Below are 20,791 nucleotides of genomic sequence, written 5' to 3' on the forward strand. Positions count from 1 at the left end.
CGTTATCTTGCAAGATTAAAACATAACGATGCCAGAATTTTTGACAATGATCTCGCACGACAACCGTCATTCTAGTAAGACTCTTGCGAGATAAATATCTATCTTGCAAAATTCTTTCAATGTAACCGAATTTTTGAAAAAAAAAATCATATTTCCTTGATAGCAGAACTAATTGTTTTGTTTAGGAGAGTTGATGTCAAAGCATCAACGTGCGACATCATAGCTAGCACACTGCAGCTCTTTTAAAGTGAAAACGCAAAAACAAAAGATCACTGAGATATTGAGAAATTTCCCTAAGCCACAGAGTATATAGGCTTAGAGCTTCATACACAAATCAGTTGAACCCTTACAGCGAGTCAAGTAGAGACTTCAAACCTATTCTAAATATTTGACACATTTCTGTCACATCATTGACGCATCTTGACATTGAGAACACCTTTCGTATCTGTGCTAAATTTTTGTTTTCCTTATTAAGACGCTTATCTTGTAAGACTCATGCAAGACACTTACAAGATAACTGTCCTCTTCACAAAACGGTTTTCTTGCGTGAGTTCTCCTAAGGCACAGTTATTTTGTAGGAGACTAGCAAAAAAGATGACCGTTTTTTTTGCAAGACCTTGCAGGATAACAGTCTTAAGTAGAAAAATTTCGCGAAAGTCTTGACTTTTGCCATTTGTTCCAGAAATGATTTTCAATTGAATGAGGTGACGCAAAGTTTTCAAAGGTTTACAATGCGCACAACATAAAAAACGACTAACAATATGAAATCGTTTAAAAGGCCACGTATATAAAGAAGGAAAGAAATTGTTTGTAGTATGTTTTTTTTTTATTTTTCTCTATTCGAAGAAAGTTGATTGTTCACAAGGGTTGATTTTAATAGAGAAATGGAAATTATTTTAGATGGGAATTAATTGCTTACTATTATTGAATGCCTGACCACTTCATATCTCAAAAAGTGTAACGGACCAAACGCAAATCTAATTGACAGGAGAGACAACTTGAGCTTGCATGTAAATATATGATTTGAATTGATTTTAGGAACTTCGAAAGGTCAGCCTTCTCTGCTCTGCATATTCACCCAAATACCATTGCTATAAATGGGATGTTAAATGTTTCCACATTAATGACTGTTTTTCCTCACTTATCCGATATTTTCACCGTTAGCCGTAACAACACCCAAAAATAAGTTGTGAGTAACAGGATTAGCTATAATTTTACGAGAGACCTATAATCTCGCGATAGTTGATGTTACCAATAAATATTTAACTATATTGTTTTGTATGACTGACAATGCAAAAGAACTTTAATATAAAAGGCTTTCGAAAAGCAATTTTCTTTAAAAAAAAACATCAAACATTTGCTCTAAATGCTCATTTTTTCTTAGCTGCCAAAAGGACAAAAAGATTTCTGTACTGTACATTTGCATCTCAGGTACTGACCGATTCCATTTATGCTCTAGCCTTGAAAGTTTTCGAACAGTTATATTGAACTTTGGCGCATGACAGTGGGCAGAGTCCAGAAATGCGAAATGAGGACATTAATTGAAATATCTTGCAAGTAAAGTCCACAGGTTCTGTTCAATAATGAACTTAAAAAAGAAAAAGACTAACAGGAGTACTCATTATCGGAGCTGCAAAAAATGGTTAAGAATTTTCTGAGATCTGTAAAATAAATTGATGTATTTTAGCAGCAATTTTCACTTTTTTCTTTTTTGCATTTCTATAACTCTGAAATGTTGATTATCGATTGACAGACTGAGGGCCTCTATTTCTATAACTTTGCTTTTTCGGCTTGAAAAAGCGAACAAGATGTTATGAAAGATTCCAGTAAAAAAATCAAAATCTGCAGTTCTCTCAAATCTATCTCTGAAACAATAGTAATAATATCTCTCAATTTCCATACTTATTTCATCAGCATTGAAAAAAAATATTTGGTATATTTTTTTGCTTATGCCCATAATTGCAATTCACTAAATGGAATCTAATATTTCAAAAAATTTGTCGGCAAAAGGTAAAGAATAGAAGATTTTGAGTTATATTTTTGTTCTGAACCCCCTTTTAGTGGGGAGGGAGGAACTGTATACTCAAATGGGTTTTTTTGTTCAGACAGCTTCAGCCGATCGATATATTCATCGTTGTGAGTGGTATCATTAAAAAGCACGTACATGCTAGAAAACGGAAATAAATTTTTTTTATTTTCGTTTTTTACAGAGTTATCGAAGCTTAAAGTTTTGTGAAATGCGACAATTTTTTTATTCACAATTTCAGTAATTTTCGCTAAAATGTGGCACAATTTTTGCAAAAAATAATCCAAATTACATTAATGTTTTTAACGGTAGAGTGTCATTGTCACCTTTGGTGATAAAAGAACGTTGCTGAACTATTTGAATGGAGTCTCTTTGGCTAAAAATTTCGAAAAATTTTTCAAAATCCATACTTTTTTCATTAAAAATTGCACAAAATTTGCTTTTTTGCCGAGAGTGGAGACCAAGAAATTGTTAACACAATATCAATAAACTCCAAAAGAGCGCTAGTTGAAACTCGGCGCCTTATTAAAGTCTTCTGGAATTAAAATTTTGCCTGATTTTTGCAATTTTAACTAGATTATTATACAAAATGCTTAAAATGCATTTTGATATTTGAAGTATTTCACTCAACAATTAATCTAATTCGCACTTATTTTGAACACTCTGGCGGTTTGTTGGGCGCGCTGCAAAATTGTCGATTGGTCTGATATTATCATCGACTTTTACAATCAGAAATTATTTTTTTTCGTTGTTGCTTTTTTCAAAATTAGTTGCTCTATTTAATGTTAGTTTCTGACAAAAATTTTCATTCACGGCTCCAATAATGACAGCTCCCATTTACCTAAAAATGAGGTCGAAAGTAATTTTTTTTTGTTTTCAGAGATCCTAATGGTTTTTATGGCTTTGAAGAAGAGTTTTAATACCCATTAACTGAATTTTTGTGTTTGGCCTTCAATTGTTATTCTTTTTTTACAGTCTGATTGATAGCTCTGTCCATTCAAATATTAAAATGACTTCCTCAGGAGGTGTAATTGAAACTGAAAGATGCATTCGGTTGTTACCTTAGGTCTCTTATGACATTGAAAATATTTGTTTTAAAAAAATTAAATGAATTTTTTTAACTTGTCAAATTTCTAACCTTTTTCTGTTAACTTGTCGCTTATTCTCAGTAAAAACAAGTCAAAATTTCTTTCATATAAAATACAAACTAATCTTCGTGGATCTTTTTGTTTTTGGTACTAAGAGTTTTCATACAAAATTTTTGTTTTTTGTGCACAATTGCTCAATTTTGCTGTTCTGTTAGGTTTTGTACTAATTGAAAAAACGTTGCATAATTTGTAATTGAATTTTTTTATCATTTCCACAGCTTATGGTTTTTAACAGCTGCGACACTGTTCCCTTTTTTTAATTTCGCTCTAAATTTGCTGTTAATTTTTTTGCCGTATGCCAAATATTGTGTAATTAAAGGTCTCAGCGGCCAACTATTGATACATAAACAAACATAATAACTGACATCGGTATATAGCTAATGGTTTTATTGACTTTCAATAAAATTATTTCAAAAAGAAAGTAAAAGTATTCTTCAATTTATCCCCTTTTTGTTCTGGTTTGCATTTTATTTTTCGTATTTTACAATATTGTGTCATTATTGTAACAAAACCTCATTATTGAAAGCGAAATTTAAATACTCTTTAACTTTTTGTGGTACTTTGTGCTGAGATTTTGAGATAATGGATTTCACAAAAATACTTTATGATTTGCGAAGGAGACACAAACGAACAATTAATTTTCTCGCGGTTAGTTTTTTTACAAAGTCAATGGATTCAAAACAGTGGTTGCGTAAATTTATTTTCGATTTTTTTTAATTCAGCCTGTTCTTAGTGTTGTTCTATAGTCTTATGACTTAGTATCACTAATTTCAGGCGCAATTAGTTTTCGATCAAGATCAAATATTAATTGTCTACTTTTTTAGTCAAAAGTTTATGTCGGCTATGAATTTTTAAAATTTTGTTTTTTTTAAAAAAAAAGACAAGGGATTTTGGAGATTTGCCAATCTTATTTGGGTTAACTTTTAGCCTGAATTCTCTATAGACAAGTCAAATCCCTTATCTATTGCACTCCAATTTGCTATTTTTACCGGTTTTTTCTCAAATAAACTGTGTTCTTGGTACAACGAGTTATAATGTTTTTAATAAAGAGCTTAGTGAATAATTGGCAGAGACCTTGTTTTTGTGCAAAATTCCCGTGCAAATTTTTTTGTGCCAATTTTTGTGCCATTTTTTGCCTGCATTTGTCGTTTTTTTATAGTCGTATGAGATATTCTGGATAATGAAAGGTCTCAATTGCTCTGTATGGAGGTATAAAAGAATCTTTTGATGGTTTTATTTGATGCATAATATTTCTAATTGAATTGACTAAAATTTTCTCAAAAAAGCAACGTTTTTAATAAATTTTGCTTTTTTTTCTCATTTCATGTCTACTTATTAGCAAGTGGCATTGAGGAAAAGTCCGATGTTTTTTCTAACGAATTACAGGTTAATTTTTATTATTATAAACTTAATCTGATGCCTTTTTGGTTTGGTTATTAATTTTGTTCAAAAAATAGACAACAATTTTTGGTCGTTATTAATATTTGTAATTATTTAATTTTTATCGCCCTCTTTTCTGGTAGTCGTATTATGGTAATGACAGATCTCATCACCCCTCTAAGGTCAATTGTTTTATTCATTTATTAATTTTTTCAATGACATTTTGATATGTTAAATTTTTTTTAATCTCTTCCTCATTTGGTAGACAATTAAGTGAAAAATGTAGATGAGTGGGGTCGGAACTTTATGTGCAAACAAACATTACCGAGCCTCCTTGTTGAGCCTCCTTGAAGATCAAATATTAATTGTCTACTTTTTTAGTCAAAATTTTATGTCGGCTTTGAATTTTTAAAATTTTGTTTTTTTTTTAAAAAAAAGACAAGGGATTTTGGAGATTTGCCAATCTTATTTGGGTTAACTTTTAGCCTGAATTCTCTATAGACAAGTCAAATCCCTTATCTATTTCACTCCAATTTGCTATTTTTACCGGTTTTTTCTCAAATAAACTGTGTTCTTGGTACAACGAGTTATAATGTTTTTAATAAACAGCTTAATGAATAATTGGCTGAGACATTGTTTTTGCGCAAAATTCCCGTGCAAATTGTTTCGTGCCAATTTTTGTGCCATTTTTTGCCTGCATTTGTCGTTTTTTTTGTAGTCGTATGAGATATTCTGGACAATGAAAGGTCTCAATTGCTCCTTATGGAGGTATAAAAGAATCTTTTGATGGTTTTATTTGATGCATAATATTTCTAATTGAATTGACTAAAATTTTCTCAAAAAAGCAACGTTTTTAATAAAAAATTTTGCCTTTTTTCTCATTTCATGTCTACTTATTAGCAAGTGGCATTGAGGAAAAGTCCGATGTTTTTTCTAACGAATTACAGGTTAATTTTTATTATTATAAACTTAATCTGATGCCTTTTTGGTTTGGTTATTAATTTTGTTCAAAAAATGGACAACAATTTTTGGTCGTTATTAATATTTGTAATTATTTAATTTTTATCGCCCTTTTTTCCGGTAGTCATATTATGGTAATGACAGATCTCATCGCCCCTCTAAGGTCGATTGTTTTATTCATTTATTAATTTTTTGAATGACATTTTGATATGTTAAATTTTTTTAAATCTCTTCCTCATTTGGTAGACAATTAAGTGAAAAATGTAGATGAGCGGGGTCGGAACTTTATGTGCAAACAAACATTACCGAGCCTCCTTGTTTTTTATCAATTTAGTTTGTGTAGTTGTGATACTCCGGAAAATGATTTCTCGGTTCTCTAAAAGATATTATTTGGCCAGGAATGAAGTGATTGCATGCTCGAAGTTTTCATTCGAACGATTTCCAGCAACAATTTTTCACCTATAAGAAAAAAGAAAAAAACGAGAACAAGATTGCAATCAACACACAATAACTGGAAAGAAGAAAGGAGACAGTGAAGACTGCAAAACGACGATGAAAACGATGGTTGGTTGAATTGGTCACTAGTCTATTCTAACAACAAGCAGAGCTTTTCGATTAGACGTAGTTATTATTTGTATTATGAGTTACGTTGGTAATAAGGTATGTCAGGCGTATAAATTTGAGCTGAGATTCAGGAGTATTTCCCTGTTCACTATCTTAGACGTTTTATTTTTCACCCGCTTTTCCACCCCTTTTTACTGAATCTCTCTATCCTTTGACCCCAATTTTTTCACCCCTATCAGTTTACCCCTTTATCAGTTTATCCCGATTTTAATCGTTTTTATAATAAGGACTATTAAATTAGCAATCTAATCATTTGGCCATGCCTCGCGGGCCATGGTTATGCCTCAGCTGCCCGTGCGACTTGATATGAAACTATCACAACCGAATATGGGATTAAGTTATCAACTTAATTATGATAAAACGTGCGTTTGATGTCTACTATAAATTGGCCGGATGAAATGATATAGGGGTTACATGATACAGGTGTTAAATGATATGGGGTTAAAATAAGTGGGGTTAAATGAATCGGGAAAAAGTACTGTCTCATTGTTGCAATTCTTGGTTTACAGCTAGGGAATCGGCGCTCAAGAAACTTTCGCTGCCTAGATGTTAGAACGAGCAAAACCCAAGTTTCCGATGTGTACTATTAACAAGGCGGCTCGATAATGTGCGTACGCATATAATGTTCCGACCCCGCTCATCCACATTCTTAACTTAATTGGCTACCAAATGATGATATACTTATCTTTTAAAAAACAACCAATGGAATACAATAATGCCCAGCTAGAGGGCCGATGAAAGTTTTTGATAATAGAACTACTAATGACCATGAAAAATCAAAACACAAACTTTATTTCCGACCACAACTCGATGTCTACAGTAAAAAAATCATAACAAAATCAAACTCGCATCAGATAAAACGTAAACAAAACAGTTTAACCTATACTTCATTAGAAAAGATATGGGACCGGTTCTCAATTCCACTGGTTAACAGGTCGACAAAAAAGTGGAAAAAAAGCAAAGAGGTGCAAATTTAAAAAATACGTTTCTATTTTTGAAAACAATTAACTTCACAGTTATTAATGTCATTAGATATCACTTGAAATCAGTGATTTTTTTTAAAAATCTCCATGGAAGCAATTGAGACAAGCCATAATCTAATGTTCAATTGTTCAAAATTTTAAAGCCAGTGGGACATATGACTTTGGTTATACACCAAAAAGAAAACAAAAATCCTCTAAAATGTACAAATGTACAAAAATCTCGTATAACTTTTATGAAGTCTCGTAGCAAAAGTAGTAACAAAGCCGAGAGCAAAAATTTGAAGCTAAAACCGTTTTAAGGTCTAATTTATAACTCACTGCAAACGAGTTGTGATCTGTGTTTACAGAGACTGGGCTACAATTTGACCGAAAAACTTTTTTAAAAAATGACGAAGCTCAAAAACACAAAAATGTTTTCGAAACAAGTATTTTCAAATATCATATCAAATTTATAATTTCAACAGAAAACGATGGATTTAGTTGCAACACCTCAGGAAGCCAATTGGGCCTGTTAATGATGAGACCACGTCACGACCCCACAAAAAAACAAATATAAAACAAAGACACAGAGAAGCCGAAACTTCAAGCAATTTTACGACATCACACTATTCAAGGCACTATACTTATAAGATGTTATCTGCAAGAAATCTAAATCTTTCTTTTTTTCTCATCCTCAACGAGCCTTCCCTATAAAGCGACAACGTACAAAAGGAAACCCGAAAATTGAACAGTATAGAAATCTCGAAAACTTTTTTTTTGAAAAGAGGTAGACGAAGCAATCAGTCACAAAGTATAACAAAGCGCAATAAAAGTGCTTGAGTAATCAAATTGAAATTTATAATTAGTATGACTGAGTTACATGGTGACAAAATTGAAAGCAAAGAGAGAAAGTTGAAAAAAAAACTTTTTTAAAAATTTAATTTGAAAGTCATTAAAACAAATAGCTATAAACTGAAATCTTTATCTAGGTGGAATTATACATCCTGGGGAAGAAGGAATTAAGACTTATCGTTATCAGGTATATGGCGGACAACAACAAAAGGAAATACAAACATAGAAAAAACAACAAAAAATCCAAAAAAATTTGCGAGATAGTTTGGTCTCAGCTCAAAAAGCATAAACTGTTCAACAAAAACAATTAACATATAGAGATACTCATCTTTCAACGCAGTTAAAGTTTTCCTCTATGCTTTATTTTAATTAGATTTGCCGACAATGTGGTAATTCGAGAAGGAAACAAAATAGACATAAAAAATGCAATTATGCTCAAAAATGAAAAAAAAAATTTGAAAACGTTGATCAAAACCAGGAAAACATTAATTGAAGACAAAACCAGTTCCCACAATATGTTTTCACTCCCACAAATTTGGTTTCTGCCTGAATTTACTGAGGCTGCGGCCGAAGTTGAGAGAAATAGGATAAAATATTGGCCAAGTTCAAAAATTCACCGATATTTTCTTAAAACAAATATGTTCAAAGTCATAACAGACACTAGATAACAACTGAAAGAATCTAGTAGGTTCATCTATACCTCCTAAAAACTATCTGAATTTTGTTTGGGGACATCAAGTCGTCGGGCTACAAAAAGTGTAACAAAAGAGCAAAACCCAAGAAATCTATAAAGTTTTTACGCAAACAATTGGACAAAGCCATAAAAACCATGAGCTTAACTCTAAAACCATATTATATTTTCGTTGAACTTTTTCTTAAATTAGTATTTGTCATTAATTGAGCCCTGATTTGAGATTCTTGTCAGCAGTTTACATAAAAATCTTTTACATAGAGGAAATGTTTTTAGAAAAAGGTCGCGCCCCATTTAAATCTGAAAATTTTTTTATCTTAAGGATCTACGATGAGATCCAAATCAGCGCAGATTTTGCTGCACGTCTAACAAAACAGTGAATTGTTCAAATGGTTGCGAAATAGATCAGTTTTTAAACAAAATTTTCAATTTCTCAAAATTAAATAATGCTTTTTTTTAATTATCGAGTATTAATTTGCAAAAGACTTGCAAAATTATGATCCAGAAGACTCTTAAAGCCAACTCAGGATTACAACTATCTCTTTTTTGAGCTTAAAGAAAATTCCACGGCAGTGTTAAGGTATCTACTTCCAGAAAATTTAAAGCAAGTGAGCTAAAAAAAAAAGCAAATGTGGTCCCCTTTTTCTCGAAAAAAGTCTGATTTTTGAAAAACTTAGCGTAAATGCTAGCCAAAAAACTCGGATCGAACAACTCAGCAACACTATTTTCTCTTTAGAGATGAAATAAATAGCGTTACAGTTTATAATTTAAACATTTTTAAAGCAAAATTGACGAAAATTTGGTCAAAAATACTGAAAATGTGAATAAAAACAGCAATTATTCACAAAAATATTAAACCTCGATAACTCCCTATAGAAAACAAAAATTGAAAAATCTTTTTAACTCCATTTTCTACGCTGGACTGGCTTTCTGATGATACCACTCACAACTCTCTACGATGATTATATCGATCGGCCAAAATTGACTGAACAAAAGAAACCCATTTGAGTATATAGTTCCTCCCTCCCCACTAAAGTGGGGGTCGGAACAACAAGAAACAATCAAAATATCAGTTTGGAAAGACACGCCGACAGAAGCTCGTCAAATTACCTTTTTGTTAGGTGCAAGATATCACAATAGGCGAAAAATTTGTTGACATTTTTGTTGCACTATCTAATTCCAGGACTGATTTTGACTGACTCGGAATGATTTTTGTGTACTTGATGGCAAAATAGAAACAACAGCTAGGTTGAAGAGTACAACGATACTTAAACCACTGCAAATCTGCAACAGACTAAGACCATGCTTAGCTTATTCATTTCTCCTATTTTGTGTCCTCGTATTTCAATTTGACAGAACGAACTTGGCTTTGGAGCTTGGATGAAAGTCGACAAATTTGGCTAACAGCCGAAGACTTCTCGCATGATGTTTGTGCGGAGCCAGACCCAGTTGTCTATGATTAGAATATCATTTTTCTGCTCCATGTCTATCTAGTCTGGTTGGAAAATATTTATGGATAAGTCGAATCCAAAATTTACCGAGTGACTGTTGCGTCGACCTCGATGACTCTAACAGCGTTATTTTTGTTGTGTCATAAAAAATCTGGATTTTAATTTAGTGAAACTTGTCCTTACAAGAAGTGATTGAAAGTAACAAGGCAGAGGACGTTGTTTACTAGAAACATTTGTTAGTGGCCTGCTGTTCATATTGGAATCAATTCTCCAGACCAGGATCCGCTAAATATTGTTCAATAGTATCCTGGATCCAGTGACATTGTACAAAGACAATTTGTAGTTTTGGAGTGGTCTGCGCCATCTCGCAGCGAGGTGCAGAGCTGCAGGGGTTCAAGGTCTGTTCCATCTCTAATGACATGCGATGCCGTTTGGCAATTTCACTGGAATCTCTAAGGCTCGCAATACTGGATTGCAATCGGTTATTTTGCCCATAAATTGTTTTCCACATTAGGAAATAAGTTTTTTTCGTCCTCTAGAAGTCATGTCAGCGACAGGTGATATTAGATGCCCAAGTTCAAGAACTGAAGACCAGCTGGTACCAAAATAGTTACCAAATTAGACTTGCAATCAAGACTCGGTGATTCTATTACACAGTGGTTGCGCCTTCATAAGGCCCTCTTCATAACAAAAAAGGGTTTTGAAACGACTTTGAAACAAAGCGAATAAATTTTACGAAAAAAGGAGGATTTTGATAATATTTTTGACCATGCACCATGGTTGCCATAATCCATATTTATCAAATGTATTTAAATGTGTTACAGTCCATAAACATTTTCACGGGTTCACCGCCTTGAAATTGAATATGTTTTCAAAATTTTAAAGCACTAACTTAAAACAATTTAATTGATGTATTTAACCAATTGAAGCTCTGAACGCTTGTAATAAAATTGGTCAATTTTTTTTATTCACACCGATTGTTTGTTCACAATAATTGTTTTCTATTGTAAGAGTTTTCTGTAAAGTAATTGTATTTGTCATTTGTTTAGTATACCTTTTTTAATTGCCAGAGCGTTCACTCAATATAGTGATCATATCAATCGATACGCAACTTTTCTGTCAAAGTTGTATTAATTATACCAACGCTTTCAGTTGCAGCGTTCCTGCTAAACTGGTTTAAACTTTTCCTTTGGCTATAGCTAAAATCTAACATTTATAAATATATGAAAGCTTTGTCAATGTGGAATTATTGTTCTCATGATGTGCCGCAGAGCCTAGTATGGGTTCCTAGCCCTAGTCGCAACCCGATTTTAATCTTGCCATATATTGCAAGAACCTTGTAGATTAACATATTGCAAGTTCAAAAAATGTAAGATTAACATTTTCTTGCAAGATTTTTATACAGGAGCAGTGCAATTACCTTGCCAGATTATAATCAGATTTTGGAAGGCTATCAAGGCTAAAATGACATCTGATCAGACATCGCCAACACTCGTGTCCAAATTTTCATGGTAGTCCTTTTGAGCTTCTCAGACACTTATGTTTTGACCAGAGCACGAAATGGAAATGAGTCTGATCAGAAGTCACCACGTTGGAATCGAAGCTTTGACTAGGATGCGGAAGAAAAGAATATGTGAAAAAGAACAAGAGTTGTGATTTCAGGTCATGGGCCGCTTTGAACCCGAGTTGCAAGAAATACTTCACAGTAATAGACGATGTGAATCTGAATGAGATACAGAATGTGCTCATTTCATCTTCATACTACAAAGTTAGTCTTTTATTAGCCAAAATGTACAGACTTTAAGAATTCATAAGAATCCAAACAGTTCTCTGATAATATCACAAAGCAACGCTTTTCAGTAATCAGTTGGTAAGAAGAAGGATGGGAAGTATTAGACATTAAAAAATGACTGTGTCCAGACCAAGGAGACCCAAAAATGGCTTGGTTCCAGCCCATGGCGCGGCCGAAAGTTTTCTCCAGACTACGTTGCACGATTGCACTGCATTTCGTTGCACATTTGCCTTATGATATATACTCAGCAGTATCGCTGTTTTCCGCACATATGTACTAGGATCAGGAAAGTTAGCGAGTACGAATAAGTCCAACGCGCTCAAATTTTGGTATATATGTCAGCAGTTTTCGCAATTTACAGTGTGCGCAAACTAGCAACAAGTCTGATTGACTCTCATCCTTTGATTTTGTCGCTCATTTCCACACGTTTGATGTCGGCGGATTCCACTTTTTCTTGGACCTTCAAAGTCTTTAATTGTTTGCACTTTTTTGCAGATTCAAGTATTTAGAAGTTGCCGAGGGATTTTTTTTGAAATTAATATACATGCTATTCTTTGTTCACGAATATGTTTGATCATGCGCTTGTAGTGTATTAGAGCAACTCTTTGCTCGTTATATTGATTGTATGTCAACACCATTCTAGTGACAGTGAAGTTTGGGACCTTTGCGGGTTGCGACCCAACAATCTCTTAATTGATTGCAATCCTGTGCTCTCTACTCAGCCAACTGGTCCACATTGCGAGAGTCTTACTATGCTCTCTTATATTGAGCTATCATTTCAAGCTGCATCTTATGATCACAACTTACTTTCTAGAGTGTATGCTCTAACATAGTGCAAAGAAATGATAAAAATCCCTGCGAATTACAGGGACGCAATTTGGGGGAATTAGTCGCTAAATTTCGCATTGTTATTTTTGCCAAATTGCACATAAAGGGACGTGCCTAAATTAGCGATGAAGGAACGATAATTTGGTCGGTGATATTCTTATTATCAACATATCTCGGCAAATTTTGTTAAAACACAAAAACCCAACGAAATGTGAATCCCTTTAAGGCATTTTTCTTGTATGTACACCGGGTACGTTTTGTGTAAGATTTTTGGAACCTCTTGGACGGGGTTAGTTACAGATTAACACAAAATCTCTTTGTTTTCATAACGAATAAAATCAAAATCAAAGACTAAAACCTATGTCTGTGATTTTGCCGATTATTATGTCCCAATTTAGTTGTTTTCGTGTAGTAAAGACGTAGAAACTGCCAAATACTCACTAAAACAGTTTTGCAATTTTAGTAGTGTTATCAGTCGTCCTATCGTTTATCAAAAAAATAATTTGAACAAAGCCAATCTGAACAAAGTATGAATTTGTATTCTTATGAAATTGTTATATAACTTTTGAAGGCAACTTTGTAGTCCAATAAAGGTCCAATTTTCGCATAGAATTTTTCAACAGACATAAGCCATTTTTAACGGTTGTTTTGTTGCCGAAAATCTAAGTTTACCCGCTCCGGTCGCCGCAAGTGTTTGATACGAACTGATAACGTGTTGAGACTATATTTAAGCGGGCTCCGTTTTTCATGAAGTGTCAAGGCATTGCAATCGTCAAATATATAAGCATGCGTAATAAATGAGAAAGCGTAAACAATGTTTTCCTTTTCATCCCCCAATACGTAATCCACCGCCAGGAAGAGCGTACATGTCAGTGCAATGTACTGTAAAAATATGGTACATGAGCTCGGGTTTGGAGAGAACATAGACCCACTAAGCTGGGATCAATATTCGAAAATATACGGAAATATATACGGAAATAGTTAGTAAACAAATATGGGATTTTGAGCGGAAAACAGTATTTTGTTCAGTATGCTGTTCAGTAAACTGAAAAACTCTAAAAATGAATGTTAGCACATTGTTGATCCAAACTAATTTAGTGGGGGAGGGACTATATGCTCAACTGTTTTTTGTTCAGTCGAAATTTGGCCGACCGATTTATTCATCGCACAGAGTTGGGAATGATGTCTTCAGAAAGCCCGTCCATTGTCAAATATGCATTTTTTTTAAAATTTCATTTTTTCCAAGGAGTTATCGAGGTTTAAAATTTCTTGAACTTTTGACTGATTTCCGTCACCTTTTCCCACATTTTTTTTTAAATTTTGCCTTAATTTTTTTATCAATTTTGCTGAGTAGTTTGATCCGAAATGGTAGTCTATGAAATTAGACTTCTCAAAATTCTTGCTATTTGCTAAAAAGTGCTCCAATCATCTGTTTCTCCGACATCTAAAAAATTCATGTTTTCAAAAGACGATGTGGTAAGGTTGTACCAAATTGAGTTCATATTCTGTAATTTAGTATCAAAGCATTCTAAGTTTGCCCTTGTCTGATTAAAAGTCACAGTTCACTTATGTTAAGTTTGCCGCCGACTAATAAGTCAACTTCTCAGTTTCGCTCATATCACCCACTTTTGATTATATCTTCATTCGCTTAACTTTCCTCATTCAATTCAGTTATTCTTAAACCTACTCCATTTTGCAATCAGAAGAATTTTGTTGGATTTGAGGAGGATTTCCTCGTCATCAGATTACGACTACATTCGTAACTCTATTGCTGAGCAAAACTAAAAGTGGTAATCCCACAAATTAGTAAAACCTTTGATTCGCACCTCAAATCCAGTTCTAAAGTTCTAAAGCGGATTCGTGGCTCGTATACGTACCTCCACAGTCAGAGGTATCACATGGCGCAGTCAGCAGTGAAAGAACGTGCACTCCTTGGAATCGAACCCTTTTGGGAGAAAACAACACTAGAACCATCTTTGAGATGGGACCGCTGGCAGATAATTTTGAAGCTGGATATACTGGCAAAAGAGGGCATTTCGATTGACACCCTACGCGAAGATCCCCCGGACAAGATCAACCTACCTCTTGAACATATATACGAGGATAATGTTAAAAATAGTACATCTCTGAGCGAAAGAGATCGAAAAATTCGAAACGACTAACTTAAGAATGCGTGGCTAAATCGTTGTCAGAAGATAGAACTCGTAGGTATATTGTGTGGTGACAAACCCTAGAAGTATTGCGATAACAAAGTCGTCTCTCTGACTTATCTCAGCCTGGGGATGGAGGGTAGACGAATATTTGGCTCGTAAGAACCGACTATCCAGATTGATCGCGTAACAACAATGGATCTTTGGGAAAGCCTAGATCAAGTGTTTACCAAACAACGAAATATCACTTTTGATCGGTATACCTTCCTCACCACGAAACAATTGAAGGGACAAGTAGTGGAAAAATTCTACGGTTGCCATCGGGAACTGTCCTTGAATTGTGATTTAGGAAGCCATGAGGAATCAATCATTCGTGACGTCTTCATAGCAAACATGCAAGACGGCCAAATCCAAAGGGAATTATTAAAGGAAACAAGAACGGCTAAAAAGGCACTAGAATTTGCCATGGACATTGAGATGGGCATACAAAATCAGTTAAAGATATCTGGGGCTTCTGTTCATCCAACTACGAACGAGATTACAAGTGCATCAGTGAACAATGTACCAGGATCTTGGAATAGATCGCGTCCATCAACTAGTCAATTCGTAAAGCCTACAATTTGTCCAAACTGTGGCTATGGATGGTCAGCCGCACATCGACAAAATTGCCCTGCCCGTGGGAAGAACTGTAAAAACTGCGGTATTGCTAACCATTTGGCCAAAGTTTGTCGGAAACCTAAACATCCATACAAACCGAAACCCAGAGTAAACAATGTAGATGATTCTATCTCCGAGGCGGCCATGGTGGGTACTTCAGCAACAGTGACAGAGCAAGTCAACCATATAGATAGATTGCTCCAAAAGCAAGGTATCTACGACGCAAACTACGATTCGGATTATGACGACTATGATGGTAACTATGTTGCTGCGATTTCTATTAATAGCGACACTCGAGAGGTGGAGCCGGTGAATTTGGACGTTTGTATCGGAAATACCAAGACAAAGGCTTTGGTGGATTTGGGGAGCGTGTGCACTATAATCAATGAAAGTCTCGCAACCACTGTGGTGTCAGAGTGTAAAGAAAGCTATTCGGTACAATCACCAGAGATGCACGACCTAAAAATTTTCTCTAATGATTTAATCAAGATCATTGGAGTGATTAAGATATCCATCAAGTGTAATGATTGGGTGGCTACGGACGTTGATGTAACAGTAGTGGAGGATGGTCATAGACGGATCATCGGACGAGATCTCTTCCCAAAGCGCCCAGTTGAAACAAATCGCGAACGTTGATCAAAACCAATGCTTAATCAAGAAACAGATAGCATTAGTTTTTCCCGGTTTTATAACAAGAATCGATAAATCTTTGAAACATTCAGTTAAATCTACATTTCATAAACACTTTACACCTACACATCAAAAGGGACTCAGAGTCCCAATTAATTTACAACAACTAGTCAATGCCGAACTTAAAAAATTACTTGAATAAAAACATATCATAAAGTTAAACAGTTGTTCAGATAAAAATTTCATTTCAGCTATAGTTATCACGGTAAAAAGAGATAAAACAGTTAAACTGGCTTTGGATTTGAAAATTTTAAATAAATCTATCCATAAAAACAAATATCAAATGCCGAATATAGATAATTTAATTGACACGATTCAACAAATTTTAAATACAATTGCATCACATGAAACAGCATATTTTTCAACATTGGATTGGAAGTACGCATACAGTCAACTTAATTTAGACCCGAAAACGATACCGCATTGCAACTTCAATATTATTAGCAGTGAGGAAACCTGTACATATCGCTTTATTACCGGTTTCTACCGACTAACTGACATGCCAGCAGGATTTCAAAAAGTAATGGATTATACATTAGTTGGACTTAAGAATACTCATTGTTTCTTGGACGATATTATAATAGTTAGTCGTGGTTCTAAAGAAGACCACTTAAACTTAGTCTACAAATGTTTAAAAAAATTGGACGACGATAATTTGAGAATAAATTTACGCTAAATGTCATTTCGCTAAAACCGAAATTGAATGGTTAGGATACAAATTCACTAAGTCAGGAATTGCACCACTTGAATTAAATTTAGCAGCAATCTTAAATTTATCAGCACCTAAAAACCTGAAACAATTACGCTCATTTCTAAGTTCAGTCCAATACCTAGGAAAATTAATTCCTAATTTATCCCAATTATGTCATCCACTTCGGCCATTACTTAAAAAGAACACAAAATTTGAATGTAATGATGAACTTGAAACTCACTTTCAATCAATTAAAATTAAAGTAGCAAATTCAACAGAAAATACACATTATAATCTACACTTGGAAACGCGGATCAAGTGCGATGCATCTAGGGCGGTGTTAGGGGCAGCATTAGAACAACGTTCAACGACAGGTTGGCATACAGTTGCATTCGTGTCTCGTTTCCTAAACTCAAACGAGGAACGTTATGATGGAAATGAACTAGAATTATTATGGGTTGTGTGGTGCGTAGAATATTTTAAATATTACTTATTTGGCAAATCATTCACAATCATCACAGATCATCGAGCACTACTTTCAATTATGAAAAAACAACGGTCTAACAAATCATATAATAGTCGTTTAACCCGTTGGGTAGATCGTCTTTTACCCTTTGATTTCAATATTGAACATATACCACGCGCAAAAATGGGGCTGGTAGATTACATTTCCCGCAAACCAAATCAATGAGCAAAAGTTACAAAAAAATACGATGAGGAATTTGCAGTAGCAACAATTACCCGCATTCGGGACGCTATTGCAGCAACTTCTGTAAATACCACACAGCAAAACTGCCAATCACAGCATTTTAGCAGCGTCAATTACACACATTCCACACGTGCTTCACATCCTCACTCAACAAACTATTCCAATTTGCTTTCTGCCATTAATCGTAACACTACTCAGTTGCTTCTCGAGAATTCTGCAAACGCAGCTCAAATCCATTTCAATAAAAATTTATATACAACCTCAAGTCAAATCAAATCCTACCCTGAATTAATTTCAAACGCAACACACATCCATTCAATCTCTCAAGGAAGTATGAGCAGCCCGAAATCAAACCCACAAACCCCTCCCACCCACAGCAGGGTCACGTTCCAGTCCACACCAAACTCGGCAATAAATTCAACACGATCATCCAACAAAGGTCATAACTCTCCCAACCTGGAATCGTCGAAGGAAGAAGTGTTCGAAAAAAATTTCAAGCAGTTATTTACGAAAGGATTCTTGGCCGTGCTCACCAGCAAGGACGCGGTCCTCAAGGAGGTGCGAGATTGCATCTTGCAAAATGATCCACAATGGTGTAAGGAGGTGAACCCCTACCTGTTCTCATATTGGAGGGACCTTCACGTGCGATCCGGTTGCGTTTGCGTGGATGAACGTGTGGCAATCCCACACTCAACCCAAGATGCAGTGCTAGAAAGCCTTCGTCTCACACCCCCCCGGCAGTTGGGGCATGATAACTCCTAGGCAGTATGCGTTCTGGCCGTATATGCACCGTGAAATTCTCAACAAGGCTGCCCCGTGCAAGCCTTGTACTGATATTGGTAAGAATCTCAAAACAGTTGTTCCGGCTTCGAAATGGAAGCCTTTTTTAAATTGTTCCAAACCTAATGAAGAAATACAAAAATACAAATTGATTTCGGCGGCCCTATTACGAATGAAAAAGATCAGGATATTCATTTTCTTGCAGGTTTTGACCGTTTTTCCAAATACCCTACTGTAGAAGTTATAGAAAAAGCTAACGGACCTAATGTAATGAAATTTTTAGATGAATACATTCATATACACGGTGTCCCCCGTAATATTAGGTTAGATCAAGCACGTTGTTTAATTGGCTATAAAGTAAAGAGTATCTGCAAACAACATAATATTAACATAATTACTGTCCCTGCTAATGACCCTAGAGCTATTGGATTAGTAGAGCGTTTGATAAAAACTATTAAAAGACGCTTAAGCTGCATGAAATTAGATAGTAGGAATAACACATTCATAATTAGGGAGGAATAAAGTCAATAGTATATCAATTGCGTATATGCAAACAAAAGACAACAAATGCAACACCTTTCCAAGCACATTTTGGAAGAAAACCGAACACATCACTAAGCAATATTAGTACAATACCAAAGTCATCACATTTATCATATGAAAATAATCTCCAACACTATTTAGATGCTGATACTGTTCCCGTGGAGGACTACCTCGACGAAAATGGGTGGGTGACCGGTGACCACAGCGACATCCTAATAGAAGAGACAATGCAAAAGGCTCAGGTGGATGCTGGACGCAGATACAATGGAGAGCATAACAATTCAGTATTCCGGTTCATAATGCATCCCAAACTCAACAACCCGATACCGCGGTCGCAAAAATCCCTGAAATCAAGCTGGCACGCAAAATGTCCAAAATTTCAAAGAGGGATCTCCGTGGCTGGTGGGGAAACGTTGGCCCCGGGCAGTATGTTTGTGCGCACGTCACCTACGACAACCGTGATTAAAGAACCCGGAGTTCCTGAGGTCAGAGTGCGAAACAACGATATCGCAAAATTTGGTACCCGCGCTGAGCGTAATACGGACTTCTGGCAAAACGCCCAACGACGCCCTCTCCCTTATGGGAAGACAACGGAAGAAAAAATTGCTCAACATACGAAAGATCTCAAAAAGAAATATCGTGGGGAGATAAAAATTCGACATAGACCAAACCAGTCTGTTGCTGCTTCAGGAGTTTTGTCCGCCAACAGCAACATCTCTATGGCCATGTCTTCCCGCGAACCCAAAAAGCCACAAAGGGGAAGCAATCGTTCGAGACAATCATCCACCACTCTAAACACGTCGAATGCCTCCTCAGTTGCTGCGTCATCGGTCACTTCATCAACCCCTTCGCCTTCTACGTCAAAAACCAAAAGAAACAGAAGAGCCCCAGTTTACTTTGGTTTTGAAAGCTCCGTGTGCTCAGTTAGCGATGACTCTGCTGCCCCTGCACACAAAGGACATGAGACCGCAAACCCGGTCAAAGAAACAATAATTCAAGAAGAGGCATCACAACCTCCTGCATCGGAGACATATTTTGAGCTGCCAGTAGTGAGTCCTCCTGCACCTCCTCCAGTTGGAACATGGTCTCCCGAGAATTATGAATACAAAGATTATGCTAGGGAGATAAGCATGAGCGTCTTTGACGCAGAAAATCAAATTTAAACTGAGTAAAACTGTCAAGTTAAAAACTGTTTAAATTGTTGCATTCATTAACTTTCAATCCATTCCATTGTTCGATATTTATTCTAGACCTGTATTTGGGCTACCATTACGCAGATTTTCTGTTAATGTTCAATATTTATTTGTGAACGTGTTTCGGTTACAGCCGTTAAAATATATTTTGGTTACGTAGCAGTAAATCGTAAATATTCAATCTTATGGGATTTGCACCCCAATTGTGCTTTAATTTATGTTTTATGTTTACAAATGAACGTAAATGTAAGGAATTTACATTAAAATATTTTCTCTAGCATAAGCCCCTCAGTTCAACTGCAATTTTCTGTTGGCTTGCTGTTGCCCTCATTATCTATTAATTATAATAACCAGTACGTTTGTTTTTAATATTAAAAATTTTACACTGTTGCAGTATAAAATTTAATTAGAGCCGAGGATATGTGGTACGGTTGTACCATAATAAGTTCATATTCTGTTATTCTGTACCAAATCATTTTAAGTTCATCCTTTTCTGATTAAAAGTCATAGTTCACTTATGTTAAGTTTGCCGCCGACTAATAAGTCAACTTTTCAGTTTTGTTCATATCGCCCACTTTTGATTATATCTTCATTCGCTTAGCTTTCCTCATTCACTTCAATTATTCCTAATCTACTCCGTTTTGCAATCAGAAGAATTTTATTT

General features: G+C 35.2%; 1 protein-coding gene across 3 annotated transcripts in view; it reads left to right on the forward strand.

The window, feature by feature from the left end:
• The window catches only part of LOC142339885 (arrestin domain-containing protein 3-like), an 88,606-nt gene that overhangs the window by 56,661 nt on the left and 11,154 nt on the right, over nucleotides 1-20,791 (forward strand). For 2 of the 3 annotated variants that reach the window (XM_075390208.1, XM_075390207.1), the window contains exons 6-7: nucleotides 1,039-1,050; nucleotides 11,757-11,862. In XM_075390208.1, the coding sequence (XP_075246323.1) occupies nucleotides 1,039-1,050; nucleotides 11,757-11,862 (118 nt within the window). The remainder of the gene's footprint in view (nucleotides 1-1,038; nucleotides 1,051-11,756; nucleotides 11,863-20,791) is intronic. The other variant, XM_075390209.1, reaches the window with a different exon arrangement.

Source organism: Convolutriloba macropyga, chromosome 5 (genome assembly GCF_964194025.1).
Source record: "Convolutriloba macropyga chromosome 5, txConMacr16.3, whole genome shotgun sequence".
NCBI lineage: Eukaryota > Metazoa > Xenacoelomorpha > Acoela > Convolutidae > Convolutriloba > Convolutriloba macropyga.